At 55.5% G+C, this 26,734-nt stretch overlaps 1 protein-coding gene across 2 annotated transcripts; it reads left to right on the forward strand.

Annotated features, from left to right (window-relative positions):
• The first annotated feature begins 1,655 nt into the window (after positions 1-1,655).
• On the forward strand, positions 1,656-26,734 carry CDC42EP4 (CDC42 effector protein 4). Of its 2 annotated transcripts, none has more exons than XM_058676035.1 (2): positions 1,656-1,930; positions 25,399-26,734. In XM_058676035.1, exon 2 carries the CDS (start codon positions 25,477-25,479, stop codon positions 26,566-26,568), a length of 1,092 nt encoding a protein of 363 aa, XP_058532018.1. In that variant the 5' UTR covers positions 1,656-1,930; positions 25,399-25,476; the 3' UTR covers positions 26,569-26,734. The 2 variants fall into 2 exon arrangements, with proteins under 2 accessions (XP_058532018.1, XP_004593000.2); XM_004592943.2 differs by lacking the exon at positions 1,656-1,930 and adding an exon at positions 2,495-2,833.

The following is a 26,734-nucleotide window of genomic DNA, read 5'->3' on the forward strand; positions in this document are numbered from 1 at the left end:
AAAAAATAAATAAATCTTAAAAAAAAAAAAAAGAAAAGACGCAGGGGAGAAGGCGTTTCTAGAAACATCAGAAAAGTCTTCGGGGAATTGGTAAGACTTAAGCTGGGACCTCTGGAGGAGAAGGTACTTGGTAGCTCAGGACTCCGAGGTCCGTCCGCCTGGGGGCAGGCACTGGAGCGTCCGTGGCCCAGCCAGGGACTGCTTTTCCCATATTACACATGGGCAGCTGGTGGACATTCTGTCAACTTCCAGGGGGCAGAACTGGAATTCCAAACCAGAGGTGCCTGAAAACCTCCTCCAACCCGTCCTTTCCTGAGTTCTGCCCCTGCCCCTCCCCAGGTCATAATGACCGCCGCCTACTCCAGTTTGCACATTGCTTTTTGTAAAGGCTGATTGGTGCTGTGCCATAGTTGAGTCCAGCCATTGCCTGCAATATGAACATCCAATAAGGACGCTGGTTTGTGTCCTGGCTGCTCCATTTCTTCCTTCCTGGAGCAGCCAAGACTAGTGCCCTAGGAGATGCTGGCATCTGGAGGCGGATGATTAGCCAGTGGAGTCCTAGTGCCCGCCCCTGCTGCATTTCTGATCTGACTCCCTGCTCGTGGTCTGGGAGAAGCAGTGGAAGATGGCTGTAGTGCTGGGGGTCCTGCTACACGTGTGGGCTGTCCCAATGAAGCTCCTGGTTTCTGCCTTCAGCCTGGCCCAGTGCTGGCCATATCTTCCATCTGTGGGTTCACTCTCCTGAATGGCTGCAACTGTCAGGTCTGAAGCCAGGAGCCAGGAACTTCCAACAGGGTGACAGTGGCCCAAGCAAACAGGCCATCTTCTGCTGGCCTGACAAGGTGCAGGAGCAGGGAGACATACCAGGTGCTCAGATATGGGATACCAGCAATTACAAGCTGTGTGTTACTGGACCATGCCACAAGCTCCTGACTGTCTTTAAACCCCCTTCACATCTGCACTTCTTGATGCGTTCATGCTCCTTGGGCACAGAAGGGCCAGATAGGAGGGGCGAGCTTGCGGGGTTCAGATCTCCGTGGGCCCTTGGGGCCCCAAGCAGAGGTGCAGCGCTGGGAGGGATCTGGGGGCGTGGCATGTCTGCACCCCCAAGCCTTTGCCTTTGCCAGGGAACTTTGCGCTTTGCGCAGCGTCCACTTTCGTTTTGTTGACCGGTGCACCGCCCACATTTATTACTTTGGTAACGCTCTCGTCTCACAAGCCGAAACTATTCCAAGAACAGAGTCCAGGGAACTCGGCGTTAATCCCCTTTAGGGCTTGCCAAGGAGCCCCGCGGCCTCAGCGGGTCCTGTTTGGGGGAGCAGGCCAGTCGGAGACAGTCGCCCCGCAGCCCCCATCTCCTGCCACCGCGGCCAGCCCTTGCCGCCTGCGGTGGGAGCCGGGAAGAACCCGTAAACCTGGCGGCGCCCGCCCTCCCGCTGGGGTCTCCCGTGGGTCCTGGGGCCCGGCGCGGGGCGGGTGGAGCGGGCGGGGCGTTCAGGTTTCGGGTCGGCGCCGGCCTTGGGGCAGAGCCTTAAAGGGACCTCGCGCTGGGCCCTCGGAAAGAGAGCCGCTCTCGATGCTGGGGAAGCCAGGTGGCGCGGGGTGCGGGTGCTCCCTGCACCCCCTTCCCTCCGATCTTGGGTTGCCCCGCTTGAAGCTCCAAGAGTCTCTGGCTTCTGATTTGAACGGGGGAGGCCGGGCGGCCGGTCGGCCATTGGCTGCGGCAGCCCCGTGACATCAGCGCGGAGGGCGCGGGCGGGAGCGCGGGAGGAGCCTGGAAGGGGAGTGTCCGAGCGGCTCCAGCCCGGACAGCCCCGGGCCGAGAGGGAAAGCAGCGCCGGCGCTGACATGGGCCGCCAGCCCCGCCGCCGCGCCGAGCCCACGGACCGGACAGCGCAGTCGCCCCGCGCTCGGGTCTCCGGGAACCGAGGTAGGCGACTCGCCAGCCGCCCTGGCCGCCTGCGCCCTGCGAGGCACCAAAGGGCTCGAGCCCCGCTTAAGGGGCTTGAGGAAGCCGTGAGTGGGGGGGGGGGCGTCGGGCGGGGAGAAGGGCGCAGGACGTCTCCACGCCGCCCCGGGGAGGCTCGCGTGCCTGGGACCCGGGACCACGCACCGCGCGTACCAGTAGAGCGCGCTTTGGGGAGAAGAGGGAGACACACCCCAGCTCAGCGTCGCGGGACTCAGGGTTCTGGCTCTGCCCCGGGCACCCTCTTCTCGGGCAACACCCCCTTTCCCCGGCACAGGAATCGGGGTGTGTGGCGGTGTGGCCTCCCCGAGGGGGGCGTGTGCGCCCTGAGTCCCGGTGAATAAGACCAGAATCGTGGCGGCCGCGCACGCCCTCCCTCGTCCACGCGCCGTGGCACACGCCGCCGAGTGTGGCCCCATCGTGGAGAAAGGAGCGACCGGGTTGTCTGGAAGGGAATGGCCCAGGGAACCGACACTCTCCGCCCCCCTTCTCCTCCCCGCCAGCCCTTCCCTCCCTTGCCGGGCGCCCGCCCCGCCCGCCTTGCTCGGAAGACTTGGAGGCCAAGGCCGGGAGAGGCCCAGGCTCCTCTTGGCGGGGCGGGGCGCGCCGTGGCCCCTTCGCAGCCGGCTTCTCGCCCTCCGGAACCCGCGCACCGGCTTGCGCCCCAGCGAAGCGTTCCCGGTGTCCGGCTGGGAGCGGCCGCTTAATGGTTTAACCGCCCGCTCGGGCCCGCGGGGCTTGGGGATCGGCCGGCTCCACCCCCTCCCTGGAGCGCCCCCCAGCCAGAGCTACCGAACTGCCCCGCAGACCCCGGGTGCGTCCGCAGGAGCTGCTCTCCTGCTTGCTGGGGGACCCTGGCCGCCGCGGGTGAGTGCGCCCACCCGCCAGGGCCGAGTGCTTGGAGGGAACCGGGGACGCAGGCTGGTAGGGCCGGGAGAGGACAGTGTGGGACTGTGCGTATGTGTGTCACTGTGTGGGACTGCCTGGGGGGAGGGGCGCGCTCCTAACCCACACCAGGTCCCTGGTGCCTGCCGAGGAGCCGCAGGAACACGGCGATTTTCCTTGCCCTGTTGTCCGGGAACTTGTCCTCTTGGGCTCTGCCCCTTGCCATCTGATCAACGCGTCCCCGCGCCTCCCTCCTGGAGATCCATGGAGTCCACCCTTGTCCCGGATCCTGGGAAGCCACTTCGGGAGGAGTTCCTTGGTGTGGACTTTGTCTAGTAGGACATAGGGAGCTGGCTTGCTGGAGGGGAGACTCTCCCCATCCCGAACCCGATGGAGGAGTCCTGCCCAGAGCGGGCTCTCTCCTCCGTCAGGGGGTGGGGGAGAATGTGAGCCAGCAGGGCCTCCCTCCGCTAGGCAACTTCTGCGTGGCCTGGGTTTCTAATAACTCCCCGGAGCCCCCGCCCCCTGTCTGAGCAGGATGGAGGAGGGGACCACCGGCAGGATGGACTGAATTTTAAGAGAAACAAAGAACAGGGCACAAAGGAAGGGGGAGTGGAGCTGTGGATTTCTCGCAGAAATGGGGACTTGGCTGGAGCCAAGCCAGGCCCAAGCAGGCTTCCGGCAGTCTAGGGGCAGCCACCGCCATCCAGGGAGGCCCCCATCCCTACTGGGTGTCGGGGAGACGTGCGGTTGCTGAGTATGGGGTGCTGTGTGGGCTGTCACCCCCCAGGTGACTGATTAGCGTGGCTTATCTCCTCTGAACTTGGACTTCGCCTGTCCCATCCCTGAGAACAGCTGCTGCTTCCCACCGAGGGGGAAGTTCAAGGGCTGAGACACCAGTGAGCTCCTCCCTGGGTCTGGTGGTCCCTGCAGGGACCAAGAGGGGGCCGTGGGAGGAGGTTCCTTCCGAGTGAGGGGGGCGCTTGGCGGTGAGTCATAGCCGACCCTGCTCCCTCCTTGAGTTTGTGGAATCCCCACTCGCTGAGCGCCCCGTTGCTCAGCTTCCGCTATTCTTGAGCATTTCTTCTATTTTTGTGTTTTTCCGGTGGAGACCAGGGAATGGGGGTGCTTCTGCCCTTTTTCACCCCCTCCTCTCTTTTAAGATTTATTTATTTTGATTGGAAAAGCAGATTTACAGAGAGGAGAGACAGAGAAAGACCTTCCATCTGCTGGTTCACTCCCCAAGTGGCCGCAACAGCCAGAGCTGATCCGGAGCCAGGAGCTTCCTCCAGGCCTTCCATGCGGGTGCAGGGTCCCAAGGCTTTGGACCGTCATCTGCTGCTTTCCCAGGCCACCAGCAGGGAGCTGGATGGGAAGTGGAGAAGCCAGGACTCCAACCAGACATCCATATGGGATTCTGGCGCCTGCAGGAGGATTAGCCAATTGAGTCATCCTGCCGGGGCCCACCCAGCAGTGCTCGTCCCAGTCTGATGAATAACACCCAGGCTACTGTGGCTGCTGCCTCTGACCAGCCAGCAGCCCCAGCTGCTAGGGACTGGAGACTGGGGAGTCGCAAGCAAATGGGGGGGTCATTAGTGGGGCAGGGGGTGGGCATAGGTGGCCCTGGGAGGGGAAATCCGGGTTGTGCTTTTTTCCATGGTTTGTCTAGAGGGGCCTGGAGTTGGCTGTTGGCCCAGGCATTCCGAACTCCGACCCTTGAGAAATTGGCTGATTTCTGAGGCGGGGCGGGCCTGTGCCCAGGTGTGGCCAGCAAGGTGTTTGCTTTTGGCTTCTCCCTTCTCTCTGCCTTCCTGCTCCCCATGCCAGCTCCCCAGTGCCTTCAGGTGAAGCGGAGTGAGTGGAGGGGTCAAGAATGAGCCAACGTCCAGGACAGCTTGCAAGACAGCCCTGTGGGTTTTCCCTGGCTGCTGCTGGGGGAGGGGGTGAGAGGGGCCCCTGGAGGAGTTGGGAGCAGGGCTGAAACAGAGATAAGGCTTGGGGCTGGAGACCGAAGGGTGAGGGGTTGAGCAACCTAGGAGCTGGGAGGCGGGACCTGCTCTTAACTGGGATCTTCTGAAAAACTTTGGGTGGCTGGGGGAGGGGAGACTGAAGTCTGGAGCCAGGGAAACTGTGTGTTTGTGTGTGTGTCTGGGGGGGTGGTGAATGGCAGAGTGTCTGTAGGGCCAGCTCCATCCAGTGTCCCCAGGATGCTCCCGGAAGGCCAACCTAGGCCAGCCCTCTGAGCAGGACTGCGTGGCGGAGCTGGGAAGACTTGGAGTTTGACCTCAGGTAGCCACATACTATGAAAGAAGTTGAGCCTTCAGTCTCCCACCTTGCTGCTCACGGCTCCTGAAAGTTGGGACTACACTCTGCTGTGGCTTCCTTCCAGCTAGCGGGCCCTGGAGTCTCCCCCGGGCACTGCCAGCTGGCAGCTGCGGGCTGTGTGCCACCATGGCAGCACTGGCATCCAATATCCTCCCTTGCCAGGAAGAAGTGAGCTGCAAGCCTCTCTCCATCATCTCATACCCAAGGGTTTCCTTCATCCCAGCCTGCAAGAAGCCACTGCGCACACCCCGTATGCCATCCTGCCTTCATCCTCAGGGCAGGAGGCATCAGAAATGCCATGGATCTGGGCATCTTGGTGCTGAACCGCTGTCACTTCTGCCACCATGGCCATGAGGTCAGCTGGGGCAGCCTTCAGCCTCCCTGCCTGGGTTCCTGGGCTCTCATCTTCCCAGTGCCCAACTTTGGAGACACATGCCAGCTTCTCTTCCTGTCTCTTCTGCCTCTGCCATGCAGGCTTCTTGCCTTGGGTCCCCACTGGGGGTGGCATGGTCTGCCTCCCTTACATGGATGCCCCTGGCCCTGCAGTTTCAGAAAGAGGTCTGCCCCCACCTCCTGGGAAAGGGCTTAACGTTTGAAATGGAAGAAGGGAGAGCCCCGATCCCCGAGGAGTTTGGGGGCCAGCTGTGCATGTAGTTGTATGTGGAAGTGCAGGCTGTCGTTGTTGGGGGTAACCTCGGTGAAGCTGCTACTGATGGCACCAGGAATGAGGGAGCCTGTCTCTTCCTACCTCCTCCTCCCCATCCTGCTAGAACTGAGATCAAAGGAGCTTAAGTCCTGTCTGAGAAAAGCCAGGCTCCTCCATCCTGCGTCATTGGAGGTTCCAAGGTGAGGAGGTGGGAGGAGGTCAGATCAAGCAGGAGATAAGATCTGATGGCTGTGCGCCCCCGCCCCCGTGCCAGAAGGGACTGCAGAGGGGGCAGCAGCTGGGGGCTCCTTCAACACCCCCGCCACCCAGAGCCCTTGAGACTTTGCAAGGGACGGGGGCCCCTCAGTTACGTGCGTCAGCCTGAGATGTCCTGTTTAAGGTTGCAAGACTGACAGTGGCCAGGGGCAGTGCTCCCTGACTATGCTGGAGGTGTCCTCAGTCCTCCCAACATGCAGGGCACCTGCTGGCATCCTTGGAAAGTATGAGGGCTGGGCTGAATGCTTTGTTGATTTTTTAAAATTATTATTATTGGAAAGTTGGATATACAGAGAGGAGGAGAGACAGAAAGGAAGATCCTCCGTCTAATGATTCACTCCCCAGGCGGCCAAACGGCCAGAGCTGAGCTGAACCAAAGCCAGGAGCCCGGAGCCTCCTCCGTCCAGGTCTCCCACACGGGTGCAGGGTCCCAAGGTTTTGAGCTGTCCTCTACCGCTCTCCCAGGCCACAAGCAGGGAGCTGGATGGGAAGCAGGGCTGTCTGGATTAGAACTGGCTCCCATATGGGATCCTGGTGCATTCAAGGTGAGGACTTGGCTACCGCACCGGGCTTGCTTTATTGATTTTTAAAAGATGTATTATTTATTCTGTTTAAAAGACAAGAGTTACAGAGAGAGGGAGGGAGAGATACACAGAGAGAGATTCCTCCATCCATTGTTTCACTCCCCAGATGACTACAGTTTGGAGCTAGGCAGATAAGGAGCCAGGAGCTTCCTGCAGGTCCCCAGTGTGGGTCTAGGGTCCCGGGGACCTGGGCCATGCTCCACTGCCTTCCCAAGGTGCCTTAGTGGGAGCTGGATTGGAAGTGGAACAGCCAGGACTGGAACCAGAATGCCGGCACAACAGGCAGTACTCCACCCACTCAGCCACACAGTTCCAGCATCCTGGGCTGAGTGCTTTATGTTTCTTGGTTCATCCATCCTCATGGTGATGCTGGGAGGTGTATAATGTTATCAGCTATCTTGAAGCCCAGGCATCGGCAAATTGCCCAGTGTGGTGGGCCTCTTGTGACCACACTCCACGGGGTTCAGCACTTGAACCCCAAGCTCTGGGCAGACCTAAAATGGAAGATTTGCCAGCTTGCTGTGGAGCGGGGGAGCCCTGCTGCTGCCTCCAGCAAAGACCTCTGGAGCCTGTGTCTTCCTGTGGCTGGGCTCCCTGGAGAAACCAAGTGAAAGCAAACAGGCTGAACAGATCTCATTTCTAGCAGCCGACCTTGGGCGGAGTCGGGCGAGGCCCCTCCCCTGCATGGGGCTGTGCTCCCTGCTGGAGGGTTCCTGAGCAGCGCCAGGAAGCGCACTTTTCCAGGAAGGCCCTCCAAAGGCAAGCAAAGCTCCGGAAGTGGACGTCCTTGAGTCACGGGCGCCCCATCATCGTCTTGATTCGCACTTCCTGTCACTCCCCGATCCTGGTCCCTTTCTCTTCCTTCCTGTGTGCTGTCCTGATTCCCAAGATGAGCTTTCTCCTTTGCCCTCCTTCCTTCCTTTGGCCCAGGACCCAAGAGGATGTCCAGCGAGTTCTTGGAAGACGCACTTCTGGAAAACTCTTCATGGCTTTCAAAAGGCCTTGTACCAGGAGAGTCTTAGCCTGTAATTCCAAGGCCTTGAGCTGTAGGGCTTGGGTGAGGAGGGAAGTTGGCACAGCAGAGGTGAGGAAGCCAGGCCAACGACTCCCTCCGAGGCCCCCGAGGCTGGGACGGGAGCCTGGGCTTCCTGGAGTTCATTTGTGTTTTTCCTGGCAGGTGCTGCTCTGGGTACGGGAGCTAGCAAGGTTCCAGCCAGAGATCCTGGTGCCTGCCCTGCAGCCTCCGGGCTAGCTCAGGATCCCAAGGGCCCAGAGTGTAGAATCCGGCAGGTCTGGATTTTTCTAGCTTCTCTGTACTCACTCCTGGTGTGACTTGGGTGAGTCATTGACCACCTTTGGCTTCAGTTTTCTTATCTGTGAAATGGAGCCAGTAATGCGTGAGATAAGGTTTTCTATTGCTGTCAATTTTTGTTTTTAAGAAGCCGTTTAAGCATGTGGACTTTTTTTTTTCTCTCTCTCTCATACTTGCTCTGTGACCTGTGAGCCAAGAATTAGCCTGTTTCCTAAAGGGCCCATGCCTGAGGCTGGAGACAGGTAGGGCCACAGTAGCATTTTCAGACTGGGCTGCATTGCACACCATAACTGTCCCGGCACACACTGGGAGACAGCATGATAGAGCTGTCTTCACTTTTTAAAAGATTTATTTGAAAAAGAGAAAGATCTTCCACCCACTGGCTTACTCTCCAGGTGGCTGTAATGGCCAGAGCTGGGCCACGCTAAAGACTGGATCTGGGAGCTTCTTCCAGGTATCCTGTGGGGGTGGCAGGGCCTCAGATACTTGGGCCGTTCTCTACTGCTTTCCTGGACACGTTAGCAGGGAGCTTGGGTTGGAAGTAGAACAGCTGGGACTTGAACCGGTGCCCATATGGGTTGCTCACGTTGTAGGCAGCAGCCTTAGCTACTACTTGACAAGTCACAGTGTGCGTTGGCCTCGCACTTCCGTCTGCCAGCAACTGAAGGGTAAAAGTATGGAGGAGCTAGCGCTTGGCCACGATGCACAGGCTTGCCTGGTCCTCCTGCAGGCTGCAAGGAGTGTGCATTCCTTCCCAGCGGAGAACACCTGCAGGAATCCAGTGCTGACTGATGAGTAATGCGGGGGCTGCGGGACTGCTCTGTCAGGCGGGATACAAATAGCACAGGTCACGTGGTCCAGTTTCCCAGTAGCCTGTTTTAAAGCTTGAGAGAGGTGAACAGTTGTATTTATTTATTTTTTAAAGAGTTGTTTATTTGGAAGTTCAAGTTATGGACAGAAGGAGAGATTGTCTATTTGCTTGTTCACTCCCCAGATAGCTACAATGGCTGGCCCTGGGCTGCGATCCAGGAGCCTGGAACTCCCATCAGGGTTGAGCACATGGGTCATCCGCCTTTGCTTTCCCAGGCTCGTTAGCAGGAAGCTGGATCAGAAGTGTAGCAGCCAGGTCACCAACTGGCATTTCAATATGGGATCAGCATTGCAGACAGCATCTTAACCCACTGAGTCACAACACTTGCCCCAGTGTATTTTTTTTTCAGCTGTATATACAGGGACCGGCATGATAGCCTAGTGGCAAAAGTCCTCATCTTGCATGCACCAGGATCCCATATGAGCTCCAGTTCTAATCCTGGTGGCCCCGTTTCCCATCCAGCTCCCTGCTTATGGCCTGGGAAAGCAGTCGGGGACGGCCCAGAGCCTTGGGACCCTGTACCCATATGGGAGACCCAGAAGAGCCTCTGGGCTCCTGGCTTCAAATTGGCTCAGCTCTGGCTATTGTGGCCGCTTACGGAGTGAATCATCAGATAGAAGATCTTCCTCTCTCTCTCCTCCTCTTTGTATATCTGACTTTTCAATAAAAATAAATAAATGTTTAAAAAAAGTTTTTTTTAAAAAAGACATGTTTATTCATTTGAAAGACAGAGATATAGAGGGAGGGAGATTTTCCATCTTCTGGTTTGCTCTCCACATGGCCACATGACTAGAGCTGGGCTGGTGTGAAGCCAGGAGCCTGGCGCTTCCTATGGGTCTCCCACTTGGGTGGGGGGTGCATGGCATCCCCTGCTGCCTGCCCATGCACGTTAGTGGGGAGCTGGGTGGGAAGTGGAGCAGCCGGAAATGAGCGAACACCCATCTGGGATACCAGTGCTGCAATGTCTGCCTGCTGTGCCACAGTGCTGCCCCCACCCCCAGTGTATTTTTTAAGATTTATTTATTTTTATTGGAAAGACAGAGAGGAGAAAAGACAGAGAGGAAGATCTTCCATCCAAGGTTCACTCCCCAAGTGGCCGCAATGGCTGGAGCTGAGCCAATCCGAAGCCAGGAGCCAGGAGCTTCTTCCGGGTCTCCCACGCGGGTGCAAGGTCCCAAAGCCTTGGGCCGTCCTCCGCTGCTTTCCCAGGCCACAGGCAGGGAACTGGATGGGAAGTGAGCCGCTGGGATTAGAACCGGCGCCCACATGGGATCCCGGCATGTTCAAGGTGAGGACTTAAGCTGCTAGGCCACCATGCCGGGCCCGACAAATGAATTAAAAAAAAAAATATTCCAGGCTGGATGTGGGGCTAGCATTAGATTTGAGTTCACATCCGAGTGCCTGGGTTTGGATGCTGCCGACCCCAGCTCCTCGGCATTGCACGTCACCCGGCTGGGAGATGTAGGTTGAGTTCCTGGTTCCCAGCCCCATCTGGCCTGCACCTCTCGCCCGCTCCCGCCTCGTCCCTGCAGGAGATGGAGGGGAACCAGCAGATGGGAATTCACTCTCTTCCTATTTTTTCTTTTGATTTTTTAAAATATTGTTTATGTAATCGAGAGGGATACATACCCATGTGTGTCTTCAAATAGGGTTGAAGCAGGAAGAAGGTGGGTGGGACAAATGTTTCAATTATTTTTTTTTCCATGTGTGTAGGGGGGTTGTTGCCAGTACCTGGGAATGGGGGGTAGTCATTTGATAATGAATTCAGAGACCCCAATGTGAGAAAGAATGTTCCGAGGGTGTTATTTGAGTGGTTTTGACAGTTCTGAGATGTTGTTGGCTTCATTGCTCTAGGGTTGAGAAAATCTTCCCAAGGTGTATTGGCGTCCAAGTCCACTTTAGGATATCCACAGGCCCAGGAACATGTTGCCAAGTTTGGCCAGGACAGTCCAACCTGTTCTGTTTTTCATCCTCTGACGAGACACTTGACATCCTTTGCTGGCCGAGGTGAGCTGACTGTCATGTCCTCTGTGTGCATTTGGACATGCTGTCTACCACACAATCCTCAGGAACTGAGGAGGCCCAGTTCTGATAACATGGACTCCAAGGTTGGACTACACATCTTGTAATTTTCCTTGTGGGCAGGGTTTAAGTCCGGCTATTTAGTTGTGGGGGAACCCCAAAGAATCTCACCTGGCGTAACCTCAGACTTGACTTCAGTATGTGCCAGCCAGTACAGGGCAGGGTTCAGTCCATCACCTGCACCAGTGGGTGCAGGTACCTGGTCAGTTTCACCCTCAGCCCCATTTCTCACACTAACTGATGAGTGCTGCTACCACAGACCCAGTTTTCACGCATACCAGTGGGTTGCAGGGCCTAGACAGGCAACCCCCAGTAACCCTGACCAGGCCTGTCCTGAGCCCCAGTCTTTGCGTATGCTGGAGTGTGCTGAGGTCTAGCCCGGTCCATCCTGCAAGCCATCTGGCTCTCATGTACTCCCATGAGTGCTGCAGCTTAGCTCAGTCTAACCTGCTCACAGACCTGGCCCCTACTTAGGCCAATGGGTGCTGTGGCCTTGACTAGCCTGGCCCGCTCCCAGCCCTGGCTCTTACGCTCACCAGCAGGCAGCTCTTACGTTTTCCCTATCAAGCCTGCTCTAAGCCCAGACCTTGTGCCTGCCAGGGGGCACTGTGGTCAACCTGACATGACTCATACCCAGTCCTAGCACTTGCCAGCAGGTGCAGCAACATAGCCCAGCCTGGCTCAGCCGCAGCCCCAGCCCTCACTCTCATGTGAACTGGCGACTGTTGGTATCCAACCCAGCCTGGCCTATGACCCATCCTCTCACTGTGTCAATGTGTGCCATGGACTGGCCCAGTCTGCCCCATCCCCAGTCCTGTCCCATATTAATACTCTAGCACTGTGCAGTCTGGCCTGCCCTGCCCCTAGCTCACCAACAGGAGGTACAGCCCGTCAGGAGAGTTCTCCAAGTTCGCCTACCAGGACTGGGCAACTCTTTCTTTCTCTGCCTCTCAAATAAAAGCCACAGCTCCCCAGCCATACTAACAAATTTTAGCCACTAACCAGTCCTCTGCTCAGAATATCCCTATCTGTGAAGCAGCCCAGCGATGTTTCCTTTCAGTAGTAGTGTGAAACACTGTAGCAGCTGCAGCAGATACCAGTGAGGAATGGAGGAGGCCAAATGAGCACAGTGACAGATTGTAGGCTTGTCTTCTTGTGGAGCCCAAAATACTTCATAATCAAGTTGACTACTGTGTGGAGCAGCCTGGGTTTAGTGGAGTGGCATTTAAAAATCAGAAAATAGAAAAGCATACATCATAAAAGTGTGTTACATGTTAATCCAAAGTTAAAGCAGAAAATATACCTTCCAGATATACTAAGAGAAGAGGAGAGACAGAGAGGAAGATCTTCCAGCTGATGATTCACTCCCCAGGTGGCTGCAATGGCCAGTGCTGCGCCAATCCAAAGCCAGGATTCTGGAGCCTCTTCTGGGTCTCCCATGCGGGTGCAGCATCCCAAGGCTTTAGGCCATCCTTGACTGCTTTCCCAGGCCACAAGCAGGGAGCTGGATGGGAAGCGGGGCTGCTGGGATTAGAACTGGCGCCCATATGGGATGCTGGTGCCTGCAAAATGAGGCCTTTAGCTGCTGGACCACCACGCCAGGCCCCGGTTACACTTCTAAGGAGTGTCTGTCAGTTTCTCTCTGTGTCACTCTGCCACCCAAAGAGAGAAGTCAGTCATTTTTATGCCGTGGGGAGGAAAGTGGGTATAAAGTCTGTTCATAGCAACAAGAGACTGTGAAACAGCCCAGAATACACATGACAAGAGAGGTCAGATTAATAGAAAAGGCACAAAATGTGATGGGCATCTAAAAGACTTGCATGGTTGTGAAAAGTTAATGTTGTATAAACTCATTGCTTCCCAAAGTTGTTAATTTTTTTATTTCAATTCCAGTATCATTCCAAGGAATTTTTTTTTTGGAACTATATCAAATATTTCTTTAGTCTATCTGATCAGAAAAGCCAAGAAAATGTTTTTATTTTTTTTTATTTTATTTATTTATTTTTTTTAAGATTTCATTATTATTGGAAAGCCGGATATACAGAGAGGAGGGGAGACAGAGAGGAAGATCTTCCATCTGATGAAGCACTCCCCAAGTGAGCCACAACGGGCCGGTGCACGCCGATCCAAGTCTGGGAACCAGGAAACTCTTCCGGGTCTCCCACGCGGGTGCAGGGTCCCAAAGCCTTGGGCCATCCTCAACTGCTTTCCCAGGCCACAAGCAGGGAACTGGATGGGAAGTGGAGCTGCCGGGATTAGAACCGGTGCCCATATGGGATCCCGGGGCTTTCAAGGCAAGGACTTTAGCCACTAGGCCACGCCGCCGGGCCCAAGAAAATGTTTTTAAAAAGTTGGGATATTGGAAAAAAAAAAATTGGGATATGACCCTGTCAATTATTCAAACTATGTCAGATGCAGTGACCTTGGGAGATCTAGGTGAGAAATAACACAGACTTGAGACCGGGAAAGGAAGTTCGGATCAGTCCAGAATCTAATCTTTGGTAGAGGTAATATTTCATGATTGGCTTACTTCTGGAAATAAAACTCAATTCTGTAAGGAATTGGTAACTAAAATTATATATATTTATTTTCTATTTTTTTTCTATGTGTCTTGAGAGAGTTATGGAGAGAGAAGAGAGACCTTCTACTTGCTGGTTCATTCCCCAGATGGCCACAGTAACTGGCCCCGGGCCAGGCCAGTGCCAGGGGCTTCCTCACCGTGTTGCACACGGGTCCAGAGGCTCAAGCCCTGCTCTTCCCAGGCCATTAGGAGGGAGAAGCCAAGCAGTGGAGTCTCCAACCTGTGCTCGGATTCAGAGCTGGCATCACAAGTGAACACAGAACACTGCCCCAAATACCCTTTAACATGGGAAGGATTCACAGATACCAAGCCATTGGAATAAGTGAATGTCTCGAGTATGAAAACAGGCAAAGATTTCCCCCAGCAATTCCTAAGATTTAAGAAATGTGCCAACGGTACATTTTTTGCTTTTAAATGCTAACCTTCCTTAGTAATCCAAAAAATGTTGTTTACAAGTTTGTTGAGTGTAGTGGTGGTGGTGTTTTTGTTGTTTTCAAGTCAGTGAAAGAATATCCAGTATCGGGCCCAGCACGATAGCATAGCAGTTAAGGTCCTGCTTTTTTGTTTTTAAGACCTATTTATTTTGGACCCAACGGTGTGGCCTAGTGGCTAAAGTCCTTGCCTTGAACGCCCCGGGATCCCATATGGGCACCGGTTCTAATCCCGGCAGCTCCACTTCCCATCCAGCTCCCTGCTTGTGGCCTGGGAAAGCAGTTGAGGACAGCCCAATGCATTGGGACCCTGCACCCACGTGGGAGACCTGGAAGAGGTTCCAGGTTCCCAGCTTCAGATCGGCGTGCATCGGCCCGTTGCGGCTCACTTGGGGAGTGAATCATCAGATGGAAGATCTTCCTCTCTGTCTCTCCTCCTCTCTGTATATCTGACTTTGTAATAAAATAAATAAATCTTTAAAAACAAAAAAAACCCCCCAAAAAACCAGAAAAGCATATCCAGTATCTAGTGTTTGATGCCACCCTCCTCCCTTTGCGGGGTCTGCAAGAAGGTAACAACAAGAAACCAACTTCCTACTAAGAATGCATCTTCTGGAAACAGTTAAGGACGTGGGCATGTTCTGCCCGAAGGCCAGTTAGGAAGTCTCAAACCAAGATTAAAACAACTTAGATGTAGCAGGGGCTGATTGTAAAATGTTAGATTGTGAGGACTTAATTTAAAACAGTGTAGCATAATTTATTACCATGTAAATATTTCAACCCAAATATGAACAGTGGCTGTCTTTCTCCATCTGTGACAGAAAGTGTTTATGCAAGAATACTTCCAAAATGCAGGAAAAAATAGAGTCAAAGATAAATTAACTCTGGCATAGAAGAAAACATTTTTGAAGAGTGAAATGTTTAACTGAGTCTATTTAATATAAAAGTATTCAGACCGTTTGCATTCTCTATTTTTAACATATTTTGTAAAAGGCAGTGAAAGAATCCCTCGTCTACTAATTGACTTCTTTTTTTTGTAAGATTTTGTTTATTTTATTGGAAAGTCAGATATACAGAGAGGAAGAGAGACAGAGAGGAAGATCTTCCGTCTAATGATTCACTCCCCAAGTGACTGCAATGGCCGGTGCTGCGCCGATCCAAAGCCAGGAGCCAGGAACTTCTTTCCGGGTCTCTCATGCAGGAGCAGGGTCCCAATGCTCTGGTCCATCCTCGACTGCTTTCCCAGGCCACAAGCAGGGAGCTGGATGGGAAGCAGGGCTGCCAGGATTAGAACCGGCATCCATATGGGATCCCGGCACGTTCAAGGCAAGGACCTTAACCCCTATGCTATCGCGCCAGGCCCCACTGATTGACTAGTAAAATGGCAAAGCTGCTGGGGTTGCACCAGGCTGAAACCAGGAATCCACACTCCATCTGGGTCTCCACTGCGATGGGAGGAGCCCGAGCACTGAGGCCTTCATCCACAGTCTTCTAAGCGCACCAGCAGGGAGCTGGATGGGAAGTGGAGTAACCGGAACTGTTATCTGTCACTCACCCGCCACACCACAATGCCAACCTCTGCGTTTTCCTTTTTATTGTCCTTGCTAGGAAAGGCTCACCATAGCACAGGATGCCTCTGGGAAGAGATGGGCTGTGCCCTGGGTGGACTGGCCAGCAGGGAGGGTGGCATGGGTGCTCAGCCTGGGCTTCTTAGAGCAGGGTTTCTGGGAGCTAGAGCAGCACTGTGCCCATATCCGTCCTGCTTCTGGGGGATCCTCCTCATCTGCTACATGCCATGCCAGCAGGGCACCAGGAGGCTTCTCAGGGTGGGAATGGGATGTGGATGAGAAGGGAGCGGAAAAGCTTTGAATGCCAATCTTTCTCATCCTTGGCCAGCTGGGAACTGGTTGCCCTTGGATGACCTCTGCCCCTTCTGTGTTGTCGGCTCCCTTGCAGTGACCTGGCAAGCTGGGCTGGAGCTGGAGAAGGGGCAGGAGCCAGCCATCCACCCGGCCAGGCTGTATCTGAGAGGATCCTGCTGTGGGTAGCGTGGGAGGCTGGCCCCCGGCTCGGAGCTCCAGTGTCCCTGGACGCAGGCCAGTCTCCGGCAGGGTGGGAGTGATGCTTATCACCCCTCTCCTGCTCGGCTGAGGAGGCGTGAGCCTCAGGAAGCAGCTGCTGGAGAGGGAGGAGCGGGAGGAGGGTCTGGTCTGTTAGCCTCTGATACTAGATTGCTAGATGTTTGCCCACTTTCTCTACCTGGACAGCTCAGAATAAACCAAGGACCTGAGGAACACAGCCACCCTGCGAGTCATGCGGGTGAGCAAGAGAGGAGGTGTCAGGGAGAGACAAGCAAGAGGAGCGGATGCACGCACACACACACACACACACACACACACACACACACACACACGGCTGCATGAATGACTGGGACCGGGACCCATTTTCACTCCATCCCCAATGAGTTCCCATCCATCCAGTGGGCTGGAGCTGTGGAGGGTGGAAGTTAGTCTTTTCCTTAAGCCTTTACTCTGAAATTCATTCATTATAAATAAAACGGCATTGCCACATTGAAAGAAAAAGTCAGTGTTCCCCTCAAGCCCAGCAAAGCTCGTTCCTGTCTCTGTGTGCCCACTGGGCCTTCACATTCATGAAGGGTGCACCCACTGTGAGCACCCAAGCCTGTTTGCTCCCCCCCCTTCCTGCAGGGTGCTGGCTGCCGTCTTGCTGGGTGATAAGCCTTTAGGCAAATGGCTCCTTATTGTCTCAGGGCTCCCTGCTGGTTGAGCAATCCCGCCCCGTTGTGAATATGCACCGCCCCCCCCCCCCCCCGTGTTTGAATGTACCCCACGGATGTTTATCTGTGGCTGTGACTTGGACTTCTTTCATGGGACTACGTTTTGGACGTGTGGCCCCTTTCAGATGCGCCGTCACGGGCGTAGGCTTGTTGCGAGCCTTGTTTGGGAAATATTGCCATGGCAGGCAGGTGTGCAGGAACATTTGATTCTGAGCAGCTCTGGGGTCTGGAGAGCTTCCTCCCTCCTTGGTGGTTCCCAGTTCCCTCTGGCTCACTGGGAGGGAACTCACCCCCACCCCGCACCCCCCAGACCTTTCCCAGCCTCATTTGGCCGGCTGGGCAATTAGATGCCGGATGCCTGGCGATGCTTGGTGCAGGTGTTACCGGGGAAGGGGTGTGAGAGCCTTGGCTCCAGGACCGCCTGGGTCGCTCACAGGACTCCCCCGCCCCCCCACCTCCTTTAGCGACTTCCTTGGCTTCGCAGCCTAAACAAGGCCTCTGGGTTCCGTCTTGTGCTGTCAGTGGAAGCCGGGACACTGTGGACCACTCCCCCCACGAGCATGCAAGGAAATCCCCGGGATGTGCAAAGGGCCCACCAGGACTGCTGTTGATATGTGTTTTTTAAAAGATTTATTTGTTACTTCTTTGAGAAACAGAGTTGTGGAGAGGACTAGATGGAGAGATCGCCTCTGCTGTTTTACTCCCCAGATGGCTGCAGTGGACGGGGATGGGCCCATTGGATCCAAGAGGCAGAAGCTTCCTCTGCGTCTCCCTTGTTGGGCCATCTGCTGCTTTGCCAGATGCATTAGCAGGGAGCTGGATTGGAAATGGAGCAGCCAGGACTTGAACCGGCACTCACAGGGGATACTGGCCCTGCAGGCAGTGGCCTTATTTGCTAGGCCACAGATTCTTACTAAAGCTTATTAAGATGGCATGCAACAGGTGTATATATGATCTGTAAAAATGCATGCATAAACCATATGTTACATTGTGTTTGTATGTGAAACCCTCACACTATTGATGGGGGTTCTCGTTTCATGGATGGATTCCTGAAAGGTGGGCTCTGGTTTCACTCCATGTCCAAGGTCAAGTCCTTTCGTTTGGTCTTTCTGTTCTGAAAGTATGACCTGGGCACACTCAGGGTTTTATTTTTATAGATAAGATTCTTTTATTTTTCTTGAAAAGTCAGATTTACAGAGAGAGGAGAGACAGAGAGAAGAATCTTCATCCACTGGTTCACTCCCCAAGCGGCTACAACAGCTGGAGTTGAGCTGATCCGAAGCCAGGAGCCAGGGGCTTCTTTTGGGTCTCCCATGCGGGTACAGGGTCCCAAAGCTTTGGCCCATCCTCGACTGCTTTCCCAGGCCTCAGGCAGGGAGCTGGATGGGAAGCAGGGCAACTGTAATACTAACCAGCAACCATATGGGATGCCTGTGCATGCCAGGTGAGGACTTTCACCACTAGGCTACTGTGTCAGGCCCAGCACATTCAGTTTTAAGGAGGTAGGTACCCAAATACTTATCTGGGATGAGTTGTACTGCTAGTGGTGTAATACACTTCTATCCTGGACGTTTTGAAATATGAATTTTGTTTATTTGAGAGGCAGTTACAAAGAAGGCTGTCATCTGTGAGTTCATACCCCAAGATGCTTGCAACGAATGGCCTGTGGCTGGGCCAGCCCACAGCTGGGAACAGGAAACTCAGTCCGGGGCTCTGTATGGGGACTGCTCGAGCCACATTGCTGCTTCCCAGAGTGTGTCTAAGGCTGGAAAATCAAACCAAGAGACTCAGATGTGGGACCTAGGCCCTGAAGCCAAATGCCCATCTTGATTGAGGGAGCTGATATTGAGGCATCATTGGGTAAAGCTGTAATGGACGCTGGCATCCCATTTGGACACTGGTTTGGATCCACTTCTCCACCTCTGATCTAGCTCCCCTTAGCAGGCCTGGGAAGTACCTGGATCCCTGAACCCACGTGGAAGATCGGGAAGAAGCCCCTGGCTTCTGTCTAGCCCATTCCTGGCCATTGTGGCTGTTGCAGGAGTGAACCAGTGACTGCAGGAGCTCTGTGTGTCTCTCTCTGTCCCCCCCTCTCTCTGTAACTCCGCCTTTCAAATAAATAAATTAAGCTTTTTTAAAGAGAAAAAACAACGCTGTGGTTATTGAGGCTGAGAATATTTTCAGAAATGCCCCTTTACCTCTTTGTACAAACAGCACACTTTCAAATGGGAGGGCTTTTTTGGCAGAACGTGTGAAGGAACTAAAATACTCAGAGTGGTGCTAAAGTCAGTGAAAAGTTCACCGCAGCTCTGTCTAACTTCCGCTTGGAATATGTAACAATGTTTGGGAGACACCCAGTTCTCTCCCATTCATCAGCTCCTCTCTGTCGGGCTGCAGAAGAGTGGCTTATCTTTGTAGGACAAGGCTGATGAGAGTTCAGGACATCACTGTTTCTCGGGGCTCCCCATCTCTGCAGAGCTGCCTGTGGGTGGAGTGTGGCCTCGCCTAACCCAGGTCAGACCAACCTACACGAAGGGAGACTTGATGGGACTCTGCATGTGCTGCTGCCTGCGATGCTGGCACCCCATAGGGCCACCGGTTCGGTCCTGGCTAGTCCACTTCTGATCCAGCTCCCTGCTAGTGTGTCTGAGAAAGCAGTGGAAGACGGCCCGAGTGTTTGAACCCCTGCCACTGAGATGGGAGACCCAGATGAGGTTCCCGACTACCTGGACCCAGCGCTCGCCATTTGCAGCCATTTGGGGAATGAACCAGTGGATGGAATATCTGTCTCTCCTCTCTCTTTGGGTCATTCTGCCTTTTAAAGAAATGAGTCGTAAAAGAAAAAGGGAGGTCCAGGCTCAAAGCCACCTCTGGAAGGCCTGGTACCCGCTTTTCCCTAACCTGCACCTGGGCCCTCGTCAGCCCTGGGTGCTTCTGCCTCCAGTGCAAACCTGGATGTGTCCCTTCCTCCCTTGCCTCACTCACACCATAGCTCCTCTCTTTATCCAAAGCCTACAACAGCGTCCACACCGAACTGCCGGGTCCCTTTGGCCAGGCCTCCCCTGCCAGGAGCTTCCCAATGGGTGGATTGAGTCACATGCCTGCCAATGAGTGGGCGAGGTCTCCTTGTGTGCTGCGAGTGCCATCCATCCAGTCTCCTGCCTGGGCTGGCAGGGAGGGAGTGGGCTCCTGTGGGGCCCAGGCCCTGGCCCCTGTTCCTTGAATGCCACAAGCTGGCCTGTTGCATGGGCTGTGCTTGACAGGCTAGCTCCCTTCCCCAGCCCCAGCCTGTACTCAGCTCGTGATGTCCCTTCCCGGGAGAATAGCACCCAGCGCCTTCTCTCCCACACCCACATGGTCCCATTGCCCTTATTATGCTGAGAACTGCATGTGCTGTTGGGATGCAGGCTCAGGTCCCCCTCTACCCACCCTGGCACTGCAGCTGTGCCCTGAGTAAACAGACATCTAAGATCCACTTTGCTTAACTTCCTCAAATAAAAGGGCCTAGTATTTGCTTAACCTAAATGTATCCTCCCCTATATGCTTTCAAAAAATTGCTAGAAGTTATGCATTAATTTAAAAGGGAGAAAGAAAGGGACGCTCCCCTTCGTTTGTTCGCTCTCCAAATGCTTGCAAAGTCCAGAGTTGGACCAGGGTCAGCACTGGGAGCGGAGTGCCATCTCCCACGTAGGTAGTAGGGATCCAGGGACTTCAGCCGTCACCACTACCTTCAGCGTGTGCATTAACAGAAAGCTGTAGTTTGGAGCAGGGACTGGGATTCAAGCCCAAGCCTTCTGATGTGGGTCAAGGACATTTTAACTAGTACCTTAGCTGCTAAGCCAAATGCCCACCCCATAGACTTTAGATATGATACTCCATCTTTTTAGAAGATCTGTTTAGTTTCATTGGAGAGAGTGAGAGAGAGAGAAGGCGAGAGACAGAGGTATCTTCCATCTACCGATTTACTCCCCAATTGGTCATAATGGCCAGAGCTGGGCTGGTCAGGAGCCAGGAGCTTCTTCCAGGTTTCCTGAGTGGCTGCTTGGGCCATCTATTGCTGCTTTCCCAGGCACTTTAGCAGGGAGCTGGATTGAAAGTGGGGCAGCCAGGACTTGAATCAGCTCCCACATGGGATGCCAGGGCCACAGATGGAGGTTTAATGTGCTACATCATGGCACCGGCCCCTAGCTAGAATACTGTAGATGACTTACAGCACCTAACACAACACAGATGCCATGCAAATAGTTGTTTCATTGTTTTCGTTTACGGAATAGTGGCAGAAAAAAAAGTGTGCATCTCTGATCAGTGCAGACGTAGGGTCCCCCACTCGCCCTAATATCTTAAGGCTATAGTAGAATCTGTGGGTACAGACCACATGGCTGTGAGTACCAGCTAAGTATGAGTAGTGATGGGTTCACAGGAAGTCAGCCTCTAATGCCATCCATGAGTCAGTGAGTGACTGGCCAGTAAGCAGAGCCTCTTGTAGCCAGCCCAGACCACGACGAGTCATCCTGCACCATAGGGCGCCTACTGTCCAGCCCGGGAGCCTGGAGTTGGGCTCAGGTGGATGGGGCAGGGCTGATGGAGTGAGAGGCTGGCTGCCCATGGCAGTGGGCACTCTGTGTTCCGGGGTGAGCTGCGGATCAGCTGCAGGATGGCAGTCCTGTGTAACTGCTCCAGGAGAGCTTGGGGCTGGCATCTGCCTTGGGCTAGGCTGGCCGTTATGCCAGGCTACTGCCTGGGCATTTCGAGTGGCCTGCATTGGTCCAGTCTGTCCTGTGGTCTGTGTATCTTGCCAGAAAGGCTGGCTGTGGGGTCCAGGCCAGCAGTGTCCCCTTATTGTCCCAGGCATGAGGCTGAGAGAGGATAGAGTTGTCTAGCCCTCCAGAGCTCAGGGGTCCCTGGGAGAGCCGGCTCCATTGTCCCTTGCCCTGCTGGGAAAGTAGGATGTGGCTTCCGGGGTGGGGTAGCATGGCATGGTGTGGTGTGGGGGGGTCACGTCCGGGATAGGCTGTGGGTGTGGCCACCTGTAACACTCCTCCCAAAGCCATAGCTCCCGATGGCAGGATTCCCTTCTGGGTGGGCGCTCAAGGTCTCCCAGAACATGCAGCTGCTCCCTGGAGCATCCCAGGCTTCTGGCCAGAGCGAGTCCCTCCCCACCAAACTTGTTTGCTATAAGGTTGTTCTGTATCCTCACCCCCAATCATTCTCTGTTAGAAGCCACAAGACCGGGGACCCAGCACCCCAAAGGTAAGGGGTCAGCAGCCCTGAGCCTGCCTCTTGTATCTGTCCAGTCTGAGCTGGGACTCTGAGACCCCAGAGGGCCAGCCCTGCCGGTTACTGCAACCCCCTCTCAGCTGGACGCTGAGGGTGGGGTCTCCCAGGCCCCAGGGAACCAGACCGCAGGAAGAAGCACATGGCCAGGGGGCTGGCCAAGGTGGCAGTGGATGAGCACCGCAGTGCCCCCTGGGGACTTTAGATTGCAAGGCTGTCAGGAGAGAGGGGGCCCTAGGGTGGTGGGGACCCCTCTCCCCTGGGTGCACCCAGGCAGGGGTACTGGGCCACTGGGTCTGTGGTTTTCCAAAGCTTGTTTCTGCTCACCACTCCACAGAGCGCAGCATCTCCCAGTGGGGGAATCCTGGCGGAAGGGAGGTGCAGGAGGTCGCCGTCGCTTGATGGCTCTCCCACCCCACCCCTCCTAACCTGCCCCCCGCCCTACTGCCTCTTTCTGCTTCCGTGGTGGGTTTATATGCTTTGTAGTCACCTGGGGAGTTCTCCCTTGGGCTTTGCCTCCTGGGGGACATTGGACTATGTGCTCCAGACCGTGTTGTTTGTCATGACTTGGGGCACTGAGGTACAGTGGGTCGAGGCCAGGGGTGCTGCTAAGCTTCCTGTGATAAAGATGACCTGACCAGCAGCCTCAGCGGGCACTGGAATCTGCTCTGCTATTGTTCTTGTTGTTCTATTTGTTTTACAATTTATTATTTGACCGAGAGAGGGAGAGACAGACATGTTCTGTCTGCTGGTTTACTTCCCACATGGCTACAGCAGCTGGATCTAAGCTAGGTCAAAACCAGCAGCCAGGATCTCCATTCTGGTCTCCCAGCACTTGGGACCATCTTCTGTTGCCTTCCCAGGGGCAGGAGCAGGAAGCTGGATGGGAAGTGGAGCAGGTGGGACTCAGACTGGCTTCCAGCAAGAGCTGTCTGGGAGCAACAGCCTTGTGCCTTGGCCAAGAGTGGCAGCAGGAGTGGGGCAGAGAAGGACAAGGAGCCACACGTTAGTGATGTCCACTGAGCAGCACTGCCCCCCAGGCAAGGTCGGCAAAGGACCCGGGCCAGGGTGTCGGTTTCTAGGCCAGAGTTGTCCTCTGGGTTATAAGCTGGGCGTGGCGCAGCAGTAGGTGTGCGTTCTGGCACGTTCTGAGCAGAGCCAGGAGCCGGTCACAGGCAGGCAGAAATCATGGCCCTCCTTCCTGCCTCACTGTGCACTGTGGGGACAGCATAAATCAGAGGACATGGCCGGGACTGTGCCATTTCACTTCCTTCCGAGCCCAGCATGGCTGAGCCCTGCTTGCCTGCCTGCCTGTCTTCCTTCCTTCCTTGGTTTTTTTTTGTCCTGGGAACCCACAGCTGGTCCAGAAGGCCATATAGGCTGCTGTTCAGGGCTCTGCAGGTGCAGCTCTGGGTCCAAGTCCAGCCTGTCCTCTGTTGGTGTAAAGAAAGGTGATGTTTTCCTTTGGTGTGTTATAAATAGGCCACAGCCAAGGAGAAGAGGTACAGGGGTAGGGGACAGGTGCACCTCCCTGGAAGCTCTCAGTCAAGAGTTTATTGGAATCTTCCTCTCTGTCTCTCCTCCTCTGTGTAATAAAAATAAAATAAATCTTTTTTTTTAAAAGGAGTTTATTGAAATGCAGCCATGTCCAGTAGTGTGCATAGCCCAGCCAGTGTTCTCATGCTAAGGAGAGAATCAAGGCACTGTGGCAAAGTACCTGTTGGCTGCAAAGCTTAGAAGATTTGCTCTCTAGCCCTTGCCGACCCCTGGCCAGGCCAGTTCAATGTCAGGTTGTTTGGGAGAGAATGGGGAGGAACCAGGGAGGTGCCTGAACAGTTAGGGTTAGGGGAAGTTAACTCCCCCGAGCGGTTAGTGAGGGAAGAGGGACAGATTGTACCAGGGCAGGATCAGTTCAAGGCCTCCCTGGAGAGTGCCGCCCGGCTCTGGGCCAGCCCATGTCACCTGTGCAGCAGATGCCTGCACCTGCCTGAGAATATTGTTGGATGGCCTGGGGAGGGAGGCACTTGATGGGAGAAAAAGCTGTCTGACTGGGAGGGGCGGCACTTGTTTTGTGTGGGGGTGGTCAGGAGTGGACGGAACTGGGGCAGTGGAGCCCTGGAGCTGAGCTCTGTGCAAGATGAAGGCAAAAGGGGAGGACAGAAGAGCAGGGAGGGTTTGGCTTTTGGGGGTGTTTGAAGGCCAATTATGCCATTCATTGTTAGAATGCAGGGATAGAACAATATAGCTGGTACCTGTAGGCAGAGGCAACAGCCCAATGGGCCGGGGATGGGGCGGGGAAGGGAAGGTGGCTGGGAAGACGCCCTGGCTGTGGAGCTTCTTGGGAGCAGTGTGCCAATGGGTCCCGAGGATGCTGGGGTGCAGCGGAGGAAGAGGGCAGGTGGCTGGGCGTCAGTGGGACAGGGAGCAGTGAGGAGGGAGGCAGGGGCTTAACTTGGAGGTGGAGGGTGAGGGCAGAGAGATCTTAGGGATATCTCAAGGGGTCAGGTGGCACATGGTAGCCTAACTTGGGGCAGCAGCTAGCCACGGGGGTATGGGCTAGGGATGGGGAGGGTACCCCCAGGGCCACCCTCACCCATTCTTGATGAAATCCTCTCTGGTTTGACTCCCAGCACTGACCTTGAGCTTGATCCTTGCTGGTTGCTGCTGCGTGGGTGGCACCTTGAGGCTCTCCTGGACTCCCGGGGTCTACAGGGAGGACTGTCGCAACCTCCTCCCTAGAGCGGGTGGGTCCTCCAACAAACAGCTTGGAGCCTCGTGATGGAGAGGTGTCACAGTTGGAATCCCTGTATGTGGGACACTCTGCAGAGCTGCAAGGCTGGGGAGCTGGTTCTGTGGGTCCCAGCAGCCACATCCCAGCTCTGATTCAGAGAGGGAAAGCTGGACAGCCTCCACCTGTGGAGGAGCCCAACAGCATCCTCGTCTTCCCAGTGCCCACGTCCTGTCTGCCCTTTTCTTTCTGAGGACTGCCGCTCGGATTGAGGTGGCCACTAAGTCTATAAGGATCGAGGTTAGACAGCAAGAAGAACTTACAGCCTCTGTCCCCTCTTGCTCCCTGGCATTGCACCTTCCTGTTTGTTGCAACAGCATCCTAGGGTGTGGAGTCTGAAGAAGCCCTGTCAGTTACAAGAAGGAGCCTTTCTGTCTGGGACAGAAGTGCGTGTCTGTGGCTCCTGGAGTCCTGACCAGGTGTGCAAAATCTTCCCCCCTCTTCCCACCCCTGCTGAGAGTCTGAGAGTCAAGCTGTGGGCTGTGAGGAAATGGACTCTTAGCTCAGTGCTCAGTCCTTACACTTTCGTGCAGTGCAGACAGCTCACGCTGACCCCCTGGTCCTTGTTTTCTGATTGCAGCCCCGTGAGCCCACGCGATTGCTGACCCCGGACCCATCTGCTCGCTGGGGAGGACCGCCTCCCTTCCCGTGCAGCAAGATGCCCATCCTCAAGCAGCTGGTGTCGAGCTCCGTGCACTCCAAGCGCCGCTCCCGCGTGGACCTCACGGCTGAGATGATCAGCGCCCCACTGGGCGACTTCCGCCACACCATGCACGTGGGCCGGGCTGGGGACGCCTTTGGTGATACCTCCTTCCTCAACAGCAAGACGGGTGAGCCAGATGGGGAGTCCCTGGACGAACAGGCCTCCTCCTCCTCGACGTCTTCCAAGCGCAGCCTCCTGTCGCGGAAATTCCGTGGCAGCAAGCGGTCCCAGTCGGTGACCCGAGGAGACCGGGAGCAGAGGGACATGCTGGGCTCCCTGCGGGACTCAGCCCTCTTCGTCAAGAACGCCATGTCCCTGCCCCAGCTCAATGAGAAGGAGGCAGCTGAGAAGGGCTCTGGCAAACTGCCCAAGAGCCTCTCATCCAGCCCTGTGAAAAAGGCGCTCGCTGGGGAGGGCTGTGCGGAGGAGGAAGAGGAGGTAGACACCGGGGAAGGGGGTCTCCGGCGGAACGGGGCCACTGGCCCGACCTCCCCTGACCCCCTGCTGGACGAGCAGGCCTTCGGGGACCTCACCGATCTGCCTGTGGTGCCCAAGGCCAGCTACGGGCTGAAGCACGCAGAGTCCATCATGTCGTTCCACATCGACCTGGGGCCCTCCATGCTGGGCGACGTCCTGAGCATCATGGACAAAGAGGAGTGGGACCCAGAAGAGGAAGAGGATGGCGGTTACCGTGACGACGATGAGGGCCCCGGCAGTGTCAGCCGGGCCCTGGCCTCAGCCGCAGCAGCCCCTGCCTTGGTGAGGCAGGAAGGAGACAAAGCTGGCCCGGATGTGCCCTCCCACACTCTGCAGGATGAGGGCTGGGCAGTGGCGGCAGCGGCCCCCAGCCCTGGCTCGGCCCGCAGCGTGGGCAGCCACACCACAAGGGACAGCAGCTCCCTCTCCAGCTGCACCTCGGGCATCCTGGAGGAGCGAAGCCCTGCCTTCCGGGGCCCCGATCGAGCCCGGGTCACTCTGCCCAGGCAGCCGGACAAGGAGTTCTCCTTCATGGATGAGGAGGAGGAAGAGGATGAGATCCGTGTGTGAGACTGGGCTGGGGAGGGCGACAGGTGGCTGCTGTGCCCCTCAGCTGTGTCTTCTCCCCAGCTGCGTCCCCTGCCACCTCTGACCTTACGTGCATGGACAGCCAAGAACCTGGCTTTGGACCACAGGCCCTGGACCTCATGAAGGAGGGAGCAGCAGCAGCAGCAGC

This window comes from Ochotona princeps, chromosome 17 (assembly GCF_030435755.1).
Source record: "Ochotona princeps isolate mOchPri1 chromosome 17, mOchPri1.hap1, whole genome shotgun sequence".
In the NCBI taxonomy this organism is placed as follows: Eukaryota; Metazoa; Chordata; class Mammalia; order Lagomorpha; family Ochotonidae; genus Ochotona; species Ochotona princeps.

Coding starts and splice junctions, on each gene's coding strand:
- CDC42EP4 (XM_058676035.1), top strand. CDS start 25,477: ATGCCCATCCTCAAGCAGCTGGTGTCGAGCTCCGTGCACTCCAAGCGC.